The sequence below is a fragment of the Triturus cristatus genome, chromosome 8, assembly GCF_964204655.1.
Source record: "Triturus cristatus chromosome 8, aTriCri1.1, whole genome shotgun sequence".
NCBI classification, from domain to species: domain Eukaryota; kingdom Metazoa; phylum Chordata; class Amphibia; order Caudata; family Salamandridae; genus Triturus; species Triturus cristatus.
Genome location: NC_140591.1, coordinates 805419461 through 805432513, shown reverse-complemented (window position 1 = coordinate 805432513; position 13053 = coordinate 805419461). Strand labels below are relative to the sequence as shown.

Below are 13053 nucleotides of genomic sequence, written 5' to 3'. Positions count from 1 at the left end.
AATTCCACACCCAGTGGTTAGGCTTCCCTGTGAAAGGGTAGGGTTTGACATTGTTGCCCCCCTGCACCCACCAACACCATCAGGGAACAGTTTCATACGGGTGGTAATGGATCGTGCCACCAGGTACCCTTAAGCTATTCCACTTAGGATGGTCACTGCTCCTGCAGTTGCCAGAGCCCTCTTGCTTAGTGGGCTTCCCTAAGGAGATTATGTCAGACAGATAGTAAGTTCATGTCTGGCTTCCTAAAGGATAGGTGGTATGAATTTTTTGTGACTTACAAGTTCACTATCCCATATCATCCACAAACCCATGGTTTAGTTGAGAGATTCAACAAAACCATGAAAGGCATGATCATGGGACTCCGAGAAAAACTCAGAAGGAGATGGGATGTCCTTTTTGTCATCCCTGCTTTTCACCTACAGAGAAGTAACAGACAGGAGTAGGTTTTCCCCCCTTTGAACTTCTGTTTGGTTATCCTGTCTAGTAAAGTAAGGCTGGGAGAGACCTCTCAAAGAGCTTAAACAAGAAATAGTGGACTATTCACTTGGCCTACGTTAAAGGATTGCCAAGTACATGGAGAAAGCATTCAAAAACTTTGAGGCCACCGAAGTGTCCAGAACCTCTGGTAAGACCAAAATGTTGCACTGGTGGAATTCCAACCAGGGCAGAAGGTGTGGGTACTAGAGCCGATGGCTTCCAGGGCATTCCGGGACAAATGGGGTGGCTCTTACCCTATCCTTGAAAGCAAAGGTGAGGTCACCTACCTGGTTGAGCTAGGCACTAGCAGGAAGCCTCACAGGGTCATCCACATGAACAGCCTAAAACCTTTCCATGAAAGGGCTGATGTGGCCATGATCAAGGTCACTAATGAGGATCAGGAAGCCACTCCCTGAACTCCTCTCCCAGAGTCCTAATAATGGGTCAGTTGATATAGTGGTCATTTCAGAAACCCTCTCTGCCCCAACAGCAAGCTGACTGCAGTCAAGTCCTAGTTCAGTATTCTGAGTGCTCTTCGCTTACCCCTAGTGAGAGTAACTGGTGTGTACATGACATGGACCGTGGTGACACTATGCCTGCCAAAAGTAAACTGTACAGACAGCTTGACCAAGTCAAGGAAAGCATCAGGGCTGAAATCAGCAAGATGCTGGAGCAAGGGGTGATGGAGCCTTCTCAAAATCCCTGGGTCAGTCTAGTGGTCTTAGTCCCCAATCCTCATTCCAAGGATGGTAAACCAGAACTGAGGTTTAGTGTGAACTATAGAGGTCTCAATACTGTCACTAAAACAGATGCACGCCCAATTGCGTATGAACATATTGACAGGCTAGGGCTAGTCTTTTCTGCAATACTTTTGATTTCACATCAAGGTACTTGCAGATTGGTCTGACCTCTGAAGCAAAAGAAAAATCAGCATTCTCGATCCCAGATGGACATTATCAAATTACATTAATACCATCTAGTTTAAAGAATACCCCTGCCACCCTCCAAAGGCTGGTGAATAAAGTCTCTGCTGCGCTGGAGTCTTTTAGTGCAAGATATCTTGATGATATTGCTGTCCATAGCTCCACTAGGCAGGATCACCTGATCCACCTTGGAAAGGTCCTTGAGGCTCTGCAGAATGCAGGCCTCATTATCAAGGTAAGCAAGTACCAGATAGGGAATGGCTCTGCTGTATAATTGGGCCACCTAGTAAAAGGTTTCTTATCTTTATGGGGCCAAACACATGGCCCCATAAAGATAAGAAACCTTTTACTTCAGAAGGAAAGCAGGCGAGGCCGTCCAAGTGGGACGGCAGAAAAAGCCAAAAGTAATCGTCATAGGCTGCCCCAGCACTTGTTGTAAGGAAGGCTTGCCTTTCTGTTGCCCCTGCTTTTATTGCTTTGTGAAAAGGGCTCGCGCTGCTGCTTGCTGCCAGTGCCCCACCAGCTAAGTGTGGGATTCTTGTGCAGCTGTTGCTCGTGGGTTTCTTGTTTAGTGTGCCACAACCGCTAAGGCTGTGCTTGTTTTGTTAGTCATGTTTCCACTGCTGATTTGTGTGCTGTGCCTGTAGGGCTAGAGTGACTGCTCAACTGCCACCAGCGTTTTTCATGTGCAGCGCAAGAGTGGATTTCAGAGCGGATGCCCATGCAGTGCCTTTATGAGTATGACAAGCGCGCGCTAGTGCTGAGTGTGCGCGTGCTGCGTGTGTGAAGGAAGCGTTAACAGTTGCCGCGCAATCTGTCTCGAGCCGGGGAGGCTTGTAGTGCTGCTGCTTGTGGTGTTCCTGTTAAATGTGAATACATCTTGTGTCAAGAAGAAACTATAGACATAAGGACGCTTCACATTTAAGTAGTTAGGTTAAGAAGTAAAGAAGGGCGTCCTCACATCAAAGAAGCTCAGACTCAATGACGCAGCAATGCAGCTTTCCAATAACACTTCAAAATCTAAAATCTTGGGTTTACTACAACATGCCCTGCCTATGCCCATATTTAACATGTTTGGTGTAAAGGAACGGTGCCCTGCTGTGGCTGGTGCTGTACCCATTATCAATGAGACAGAAATTTGCTGTCCTGCACATACAGTCACTGTGTGCGTATACGCGTGCGTTTGCGAAGCTAGCAATTCAGTTGCTTATGCAGTACCTGAAGTGGACTAGAGTGAAGCTTGCACTGCTGCTGCCTGTGCTTCACGTGCTTCCTGAGAGATGTGCGTTATTGCTGTCATTGCTATCGCAACCTGTTGCAAGTGTGGAAGTGATGTCTTTGCCGCACTCCCTTCAACTTGGGGCAGAGGAGCTAAGGCCTAAATGGGAGAGGACTCATCATGGTGACAACGAAAGACAAAGAGAGGAAGAGATTGTGGCAAGTGAAGGGACGAGAAGATGAACAATTGGAGTTGGGGGTGGAAAGGAATAAAGGTGTGAAAAAGAAAGAGAAAGAATGTGTGAGAGGTAAAAGTGAAAGAGAGCAAACGACAACAAGCATTGAAAATGCAACAGGCCTCGCCTTTTATTAAGTTAAAGCCATTTTCTTTGCTATACAATACCATTAGTAAAGCAAATGGCTTTAACTTAATCAACGGCGAGACCTATTGCATTTTCAATGCTTGTTCAGCATGGCTTGAACATCCAGATGAGACAAGAGACAAGGAAGTAGAACAACCGACTGGAAAATGACCAAATTGAACAATCTGTAGGATCAAATGCCCCAAAGTTATTCCCTATCACTTTACCAGATGGACTGCCATTCACACCCATTTACCCCAAAATTGTGTGGGTAGGATAAAGTACTACATCAAAGCAGTTATGAGGCAGTCACTGTGGTGGGTGATGAGCCAGCTGGTTCTCCACACCATGATGCAGTTTTGGCTGCAACAACTGCTCCTCTCTGACCAGATGTACTGTGTTTTGGCTTCCATGGCAGTTCGAGCTACTGGCAAAGTCCGAACACCTGGGTATTCTTCTGATGAAGGTGAAAATAATTTGTAGGTAATGCAAGGACAAGTAAGATCACATAAGTCCTAGCCTCTTTAAGGTCTGAAAATGGTAATTTGATTGCGCTCAAAAGAAATTCTCTCGAACAAAAAGAAAAAATGAAAAATTACTTTCCTGGTTAGATCATATTCTTTGATCATGACTCCTGGTTTGAAACTGCCTGCAATAGCAGGCTGGAATGAAAATGCATACAAAAGAAAGTTAGATACTGATATTCTTGTGGATACATATCTTTTCATATATTCCACATGGTTAAATCTTATGTGGGAGTCGCACAGAATCAGTCTTTCTTTTATTCAGCAATAGCTGGCACTGCGTGGCATTGCTACAGTGTCAATTTTAGATCGGTTCACATCATCCGCATATGACATAGTGGGTCCATGAATGTGCCACCTGTGCCTGGTTTTCCACGTTCCACAGAAGCAATAAGGAAAAAGAAGAATTAGCTACATAAAGTGATAAAATAAAGGAGAGATAATTTTATGAAATGTGAAACATCTCTAAAAGGCAGGAGGGCTATAAGAAACCTTAGGGAAAATATAGTATCCACAAAAAAAAAAAAGTGTTACCGTAGGTAAATTACTTATTCTCCTAATTTATATTTTTCCCCACAGATTCCTCATCCATGGATGTCTGCCAAAGTAATGATCATTGTTAAGGCGGTCTGGGCTATGGAGTGCAACTTATACCAGAACATTTTGTTGGACTGATATCTGAATCCATATACATGAATGCATCAAAAATGTGTGTGTAATGACTACCGCATTACTAATTGCCAAATATGGAGAATCGGGCTCCTCTGGAAAAAGCAAAAGTGTTAGTACCCCTCTTGCACAGAGAGCATTGTGTCCTGAATGGGAATCTTTTTTAATCAAAGCACATGAGGGGACAACCCATCAGGATGCAGGGCCTTCCAAAACTCTTTTTCAGATACCGCCAAGCCAAAAAACTAAGGGCCTGATTTAGTCCTCAGCGGACGGGTTACTCCATCATAACGGTGATGGGAATCCTGTCTGCCAAAATATAAATCTGATGGACTTAATATTTCGGCAGGTGGGATATTCGTCACAACTGTGATAGAGCAACTCGTCCGCCAAGATCTAAATCAGGCCCCAGGTCAACAGTATTTTTCTCTATCACAATTACATTTCTAACTATATTAATTTCCCAAATGCAAAGAACGTTGCAAGTATACAAAGATCATGTAACTGCAGATACTAACTGAATCTGCAAAACTGTTTTTGTATTCTTCCCTCATGAACCAACAGCCTAGCATAAGTCAGTCCACTGAAATATTGCTATTTATGAATGCTTTGCAGTCATAATTATCCACCAAAACACTAACCATCTACAACACAGCTTCCTCTCTTATTCTTCCTCAACTTTAAGCTTGCCTTTAATCATGTACAGCGTTCCACTTCCTTTTGGCGATGTTTGCACTATAGAAATATCTTATACATACTGCTTTGAGATACAAGTGGTACTTACACAACAACCAAGTCCTTCATACATAACACACAATTAATTGGTACAACAATGGAACAGGTGTGGTTCAGGCAAATTACAAGAAAAATAGATGCACCATAAAAAAGAAAAAATTAACAAGGGAAAAATAATGCTTTTTGTGCAGTACAACAAGAAAAATAAGAGAAAGCTGGTTTTTATCACACCATGTAGTTATGTCCCATCATTACTCAGGTCTGGCATGAATTCAAAAATTTAATCGGTTACTGGTAGGAGGCACTAAGTTACACCAGAAGCCTATCTCCTAGGCCTCCCTCCCTGCCTGAAACAGTAAGGTAGGAACTAAACGGGCAGATATTATAGATACTGGCGATATGGGCCATTACAATGCTCTAGAACTCTACTTCAGGTTCCCATAGCCAATTGCATCTATTTCCAGTGATGACTTTTTTTCATCTTGGAAAGTTTTGTTCGCAGCTTTTCAACAGTCTACTTTTTTGCCTTTTGAGAGAAAATCTTTTTTCCGCCATGGTTCACTGAACTATTTCTCTTGCAAGACAACTTTTTAATGATTCCATATGTTGTAGTCCAGTAGGGAGGGCTGCTTTTTCATCTCTCTGCCGTTGTAGTATTTGAGATCCTGGGTCTCAAAAATTAACCTATGCACCTACAGGAGATTATGAAGATGTATGCAATTGTGGCAATAGAAAGAATTCTGAAGGAAACCATATGAAAATAAGTGGATGAGAGTTTGTCTCTGTGCCCTGGAAATAAATTTAGACCATGTAAAATCCTCTTTTTTCTTTTGGATGATACATATTAGGTAATGGAAGTTAGCTGTTAAAAGGTTTACGGCTAGCAGAATGATTGTCCCGCACAGGAGGCCTTGGTAAATATCCTGTTACCAGGGAATGGGATGAAATATGCAAGGAATTTTCATAGACTAGAAGAGATGACACATGACCCGCTTGAGAATGGCAGGAGGTCACCCGCGGTCCTTGGACAGAGATGGAACAGCAAATTATAAGTTTTTTGCCATACATGCTTTTAACATACCATAGAAGAACAAAATACATTCAGAATGTTTCAAAACTTCCCCTTTTCCTCTTCTCAATTAACGCTCTTATTCATCTTTCAGCTTTTGAACACAGCCATCCCCTCTGCTTTAGCCATGGGAGAATTATTAGTTTTATAATTAACTTGCTCTTCTAAACGAGTTTCATGGTTTTAAATATGGCATTTTAATAATACTACATAAGTACTAGTGACACAATAGAATTTATACACTATATCTGTGGATCGATTTGCATTATACAGCCTGTTTAATATTAATACAACCTTATTCTGTTTTATAAATTAACTACCCAGAGTAATGATGTCTCTGGACACAAGCCTCATGTGATACAGTTTTTATATGTGCTGAGTTTACAAATGTTGTATGAATTTATGAAATGCCAATAAAAATAAATTTTTAAAAAACAAGGAGAAAAATAAAGCCAACGCTGGTTAGGGATCTTCTCACAACGAATAAAAAGAATAACTCAGGGCTGCGCAAATGTTCAGTGTTCTAGGATCCCACATCACTTCAATGGGGTTATATGTCCAGGATCTTATGCAGCAGAATGAACGTATCAAATAATTTCCCGGGACTAAAACATAATGAATACATTATGATTTTAACACTGATCCATCGAATAAGCAAACATTTTGTATTTTTTCTTTAGTGGGCCATTAAAGCAAACAGGAAACTATGTATTGCAGGAAAATGTAACTTACTGTAGAATCCATTTGATTGTATCTTGCAATATCTTTATGCAAAGTCCGTAGCATTATCATGGCTACCATTCCAGATAAGAATAAGACGATTACCAGAGAATTCATGATGCTACGAAACAAAAAACATAAATTGATCACTATCATTTTCAATATGGTTTCATTTTAAGTGTCTTATGATTAGAAGTTCGCATCTTACCACTTTTTACCATTTAGAGATTACAATTCCTATCAAGTTACTATCAGACACTCTTGTAAACAGGAATACTGTTACATGCATCTTGAAAACAGGACATTGTTTAGTAACACAGTCTAACGGCTACTTGATTTTACGAAAATGAAACCTTTCCTAAAATGAACTGCTTCCACCAGTAGCGGCTGAGACTATTTCAAGAATTCCACCCATCACTGTTTCTCCTTTGCTCAACATTTTACAAATAATTTGTTTTAACAGTTTTTGTTCAGAAGTTTCTGTTACACTCACCAAACGGAACTTTCAAAATAACAGGCAACGCTTCAGAAAAAATAACACCCGCTAAGGGGTCCATTTTATTATATTTATTGAGGTAGTTTTTTTTTTTTTTACTATTTGTAAGCAGAAGAAATATAAAAAAAAACTTTTTAAATTAAGCATTAAAAAGACATACACACTACACAAATGCAATATAGGAGCAATAAAGCTGTCCAAGTGAGGCATGTATGATATAGGGACAAACAGTAGCCATAAAATATGACATGACTGAAGTGTGGATTCAAAGTTTCAAATTGCATAAGAGGTTTATCTCTTATCGTCTATCACCTACCAACATCTATATTGACAAAATTATGCATCTTCATACCTTATCACAGAAATAATTCCAATTACAATCAACATTCTCACGTTCACACCTATTTCTCCTATAGTGAGTCCAAATACCTCTAGACTACTGCTTGGAATGTGTGAGATTTCTAAACATTTTCTCCACATCAACACAGAACAGCAAGTCTCTATGCCATCCCATCATTCAAGGAGTCCATTTTCTCATCCAGCGCAGGGAAATTGTGCAGAAAACGTTCTTGCACACCTCTTATTAGGGAATGTGCCAGCAGGATTACAGCCAGTTGCATGTCTACTTGGCTACCTAAAATCTGAAAACTGCTTGCACAACGTCCTTCAGAAATTCTCGTTTTTGGACACCATTGAAAGATGTATAATCCCTGCTTTCTTACATATGGTATTTTGACAGTGACAACTTGCCTGAATTTAATAATGGTGCATGGCGTCCCATTTTAATAAATGAGTTGAAATCACCCATTCAATGAGAGAGCCTCAGAATTTGTACATGCTTTATGCCACTACTACTCAGAAATTGCATGTCTTCAACTATTTCCACACCTTATCAACAAATGATCACTTTCTCTAATAAGTCGTTGTTCTGGAGGCCTCCATTATGTTTCAGGTGGTCAGAATGTGATGAAACAGATCTAGAATTATTTCCTCATTTAAACGTAATTCTGCGACAACATTTGGTACAAAAAGAATAACTATTTAAACCAGCTTTTTGACTGAAAGTAGTATGTTGTCCTTTTAAAAAGTGGTATCCTATTTAAGTCAATCTGTCAAAGGAGGTTATTGGCTTCAAAGGCGTGTGCAACGTGACGCAACAACTACATTTAAATCCCAGTGAAAATTCGGTTTCAAATGGAAGACTGACTGCTTAGTAAACAAAGTGGTATTTCATAGCGTATTTCATTTATTCCGCTAAAGTATGCTGCAGTACTCCATGGACAATGTTTAATGGATGCTAAATGTAATCATCAAATGACTAGAACATCATTTAAGTGAAGTGATTGCCTTCTCAAGTCTTTATAACAGAACACATAATGACTATGATGTCTGTTAAACAGCCCATGTGTAGGAGGACTACTTTTAAGAAGAAGAATCTTCAGTTCAGCAATGATAGGGAGGGACGAAGTATCCATATCTTGCTGGAATACGGTATCTAACATTTGTAGAAAAGGCAACCATAAAATCTAAGCTGTCAAATACCACAAATGGGGCAAGAGGAATTCTGTTGTTGGAGCTTATGAACATTTAAAATTCTGGTAAATGTGGCAAATTGCTGACATGTCATATGGAAACTTACCTGAACAATATAATAGACGAAAAAATCCTCTAGGTCACAGTTAACTGTCCTGCAGTTCAAATTTCACAGGTGTGAAGCAATATGTAGTCTTCTTAGAGCACATATCTTTCATCTGCTCTTGGCATACACAGCAGTAACAATGTTGACCAGAAGGTCAGACCCAAATCTGCACTGAAGTAGGAATGACTTGAGGCTCAAAACGATAATTTGAAGAAGACTAATGTAAGAGATCTTGAACAGAACAGAGCCCAAAATCAGAGGATGCAGACTGTGGAGCAAACAAGCTGTAAAAAAAAAAACATCTTCTTTAACCATAAAATGTTGCCTATCGGGATGGAAAGGAAGACCTTTCAAAACATTTGAAGCTCACGTAGACAACTGGAGGGACTCCATTGTTTCAATTAGGTCTGCTATCTTTTTTAATTTGGCTATTTAGCTTGGTCTCTGTGCAAGGCCAGGTTATGATACAAAGATTTCCTTCTTAGATTGGCAAGTGGGGCAGCATGAATATGCATGGTCATAAGCCCCAACAGATTCTTAGCATATGTTTTGTGGATCTCTGCATACAAAATGTTGTCTCCAGCCTACCCTAAGTCCTCAGACCATGAAGGGCACAACACCAGGGCCAACTATGAACGCCTTCTCAAAAGACAGACTGTGTTAGTTAACAACGTTGAGATGGCATAATCAGCAAGTCAAAACAAATACATGTGACAGAAATTGCTTTGTGTGGTGTTGTGATAAAGTGCCTCTTGACATGGTTAGCCCCCCACTTTTTACCTGGAAAATAATGTGGTTTTGATTGTAGTGCACATGGTCCCTGCGAACCAGGTCCCCTGTGCCAGTACTCCTTCCCTAAAACTGTTTCACAATTGGCAACTATAGCCCCCTGTAAGTCTCTAGTAAATGGTACCCTTGGTATCTAGGGCATAAGAACTGAAGAGGGTTCCCTAGGGACCCTTCACCAGGGCCATGCCACTGTAGCTTGCATGCCTTGGTGCAGTCAAAAACGACACAAAGTTGACATGGCACACCGCCAGTGTGCCTTGCCAACAAGCACTGCCTAAGGTATAGGTAAGTCACTCAACGATCAGGCCTTAAAGTCCTAAGGCAGGGTGCACTATATCGCAGGTGTGGGTATATCTGCATGAGCAGATATGCCTCTACAATATTTAAGTCTATTCTTAGATATTTTAAGTGCCAGGGAAGCCATAGAGAATACATGATGGCTTCTCTAAACACAGGCGTGTTTGGTACCACACTACTCCTCTCAATAAACCCACAATGATGCCAGAGTGGGATTTATTGAAACATGTACTCAGAGGGCACCTCAGAGGTGCTCCCTGAAAACCTACCAACCCTAGTGTGGTCACAGATTGGCATTAGGCAGCCTACCACCACCAGACATGTGGTGGTAGGCTGCCTAATGCTGCAGATGGCAGCCCCTGGTTTAGACCCCCAGTTTGGGCGGGAAAAACTAGGAAGAATGAGAGGTGTGGCCACCTCTGCCAACTACACCCCTAAGGTGCAGGAGGCCAGCTGAAGCACATCTTTCAGTCTCCACCATCTTGAAGATGGTGGAACTCCTCCAAGCAGGGCTAGGACTCTGCCCCCCCTCTCACAGGAGGGAGGCATAAATAAGGGTGTAGACAGACCAGGTAAGGTGCCCATTGGCCCTACCCGTCCTTCAAACACCCCCTAAATCTAGTATTTAGGTGGCTCCCCTAGACCCTGAAACTAGATCCTGCCAACCTAAAAAGAAAGAGGATGAAGAAGACGTCATGCAGGGAAGACTGACAAAGCCCACTGACTTGGCCCCAGCTCTACTGGTCTGCCTGAACTTTCAAAGCCCTTGCTAAGAGAACAACGCCTGTCTTGCAGCCAGCAACCCCTGGGAGAACTGCCTGCTTTTGAAAAAGACCAGAACTTCCAAGGAGCGGCTCTGTCCTCAAGAAATCAACCCAAATTACTCTGGTGCCCTCCGGGAACCGCGTTTCCTTACCACTCTGCACCCAATGCTTCCACCCTGTGTACAGGTGGCCCAACGATCCAGAAAAGGTTCCCCAGCAATCCTGAGTCCAAGTCCATTGTTGACTGACCCCTCCTGGACTCCACAACTAGTCCAGCAGTGTGAATCCAGAGGCTCCCCCTAACCATGACCGGCTAGAGTGAGAGAAACCCAAAGCCAAAGGACACCCCTGCACCCGGAGGTCGACTGACTGTGTCTCTGCGACCTACATCATCCCAACTTACCTCTGCTGTTGCTCTTCATGCAGCCTCTGGATTGACGCCTGCAGCCTGTTTTCAAAACCATGTTCCTCCATTCACTTGCATTGGGCGCCCAACAGTGTTTGCACCCTGCACCTTCAGCCCATGTGCCGGTGGTGGTATATGTTTGCTGATGCCTTGTGCACCCCCCACCCCCAATGCTTCTATAAACCTTCAAAGCTTGAGCCCAGCAGCCGTTTTTACCTACCTGCAAGCAGCGTGTCTTCAAGAACCCCCAAGTCTCCGCTGAAAAACATTGGGCCCTACATCCAGATTTGATCTCTGCACCCGGCAGCCTGTGCCGCTAGGGGTGCAGTGTTTATGCTTACCTGAACCTTGCCCTCTGCTGATCTTCAACCCCGAAGACTGGAACTGTAAGTTGTGTACTTACCTGCAAAACTGCATTATTGTTTTTGTCCCATAGGTTAACATTGCAAAGACTGAAATTTGCACTGTGTCCAGTTTTGAAACTGAAAAGTATTTTTATTTAAAAACATATGTGCTTCTATGAAAGTTTTGTGGTCTTAGTAAATAAATATACCCAAGTACTATTTTTATAAATAGGTCTCAAATGTATTCATTGAGTGCGTTTCTCATTTATTGCCACTGTGTGTATAACAATTGCATTAACACATCCCTCTGATAAGCCTAACTGCTCGCCCACACTACCACAAAATAGAGCATTAGTGTTACCTATTTAGTCTCTGTCCAACCTCTGGTGATCCACTGGACTCACGACACACTATACCTCTTTTTGGTATAGTATATGGAGAGCCAGCCTCTCAAAGGTGTTAAACTACTGGCAGCACTGTACCATGTTCTGTTAATGCAGGCAACAGAAGGTCTGTTGGAGTTTTCACACATATTTTAGGGAGGCTGCCAGGTGGTGGGTTTGGGTTACGGCCCCCTCTCACTTTAGAGTCTTCCAGAAAAGGGAAAATGCCAGATACAAAGTATTAACCTCTTCAACCATAATTCTATTCACCATCTTCATGCAAACAACGTGTATTATCAGGAGACAGGCTTCAAAAGGTGAAAGATGTGTGTGAAGTGAAGGAAGGCGAAGTCTGGAATCAGATAGAAAGCACTAACCAATATGTAGGAGGCAGAATTAAGTAAGGAAGGATATCCTTCTTTTCTCCCAAAAGTCATTCAAATGACAACTTCCTGTAACCTAGTCTCCCAACTTTCATCCAGGAGAAGACACAGAAACCTTGCTGGAGAAACAAGGGCTGGGAACCACAGCTCTCTGATCTGCTGTTTCACATCATCATGTGTGTGGTACTGTAAGATTCTAAAGATAAATAATTTTAAGTCTGCGTGCCAAACGTCTTTCCTGATACATATGTGCTACACCAAAGCATATTTTGGCACAATAAAGTGGATCCATTGACCACATCAGAGTATTTTCCGAGGTTGGAGTAAAATGATAAGACTGGGAAGAGTGCTGAACACCATCGGAAAGCTTGCCAATGTCTGGGAACACGACACAGTCCAGATCACAGAGTTTTTTTTAAAGGGGATTAGTGATAAACCTCCTTGATGCAAAAGATGGGTAACACATGACGGGGAAGCTTTCACTTAAACTCTTGGTGGCAGAGTGCAGGCTGATAAGTATATAACAAAGGTGTCCTATAGTACAGGTCTAATAATCTGATGGTTTGCCCTAAAGGGATAATGGAAATAAGCATCTTGAAGGCACTTGGTCAAACCAATCATTTCAGCATGGTTTCCAAAATATGTGCCACATTTACCACATGGAAACGTTTGTCAAAGTTAAATGTTCTTAATTAGCACTGGTTAAATAGGCCCTACAGTTGCAGAGTCCTACGTCGTATTTAGCTAGCTCTCCTTCCTCAAACTTGAGGAAGGACAGCTGGTGTGTTTGAATCATGGCTGGCAACTAGTGCAAGTTCTTCCATAGCATGCTAGAGCGGACGCTTTACCAAAAT

At 42.0% G+C, this 13053-nt stretch overlaps 1 protein-coding gene across 1 annotated transcript in view; it reads right to left on the bottom strand.

The window, feature by feature from the left end:
• TM9SF2 (transmembrane 9 superfamily member 2) overlaps positions 1–13053 on the bottom strand; it is a 262110-nt gene that overhangs the window by 140117 nt on the left and 108940 nt on the right. The window contains exon 9 of the mRNA XM_085622258.1: positions 6711–6819. Coding sequence (XP_085478384.1) covers positions 6711–6819 — 109 coding nt within the window. The remainder of the gene's footprint in view (positions 1–6710; positions 6820–13053) is intronic.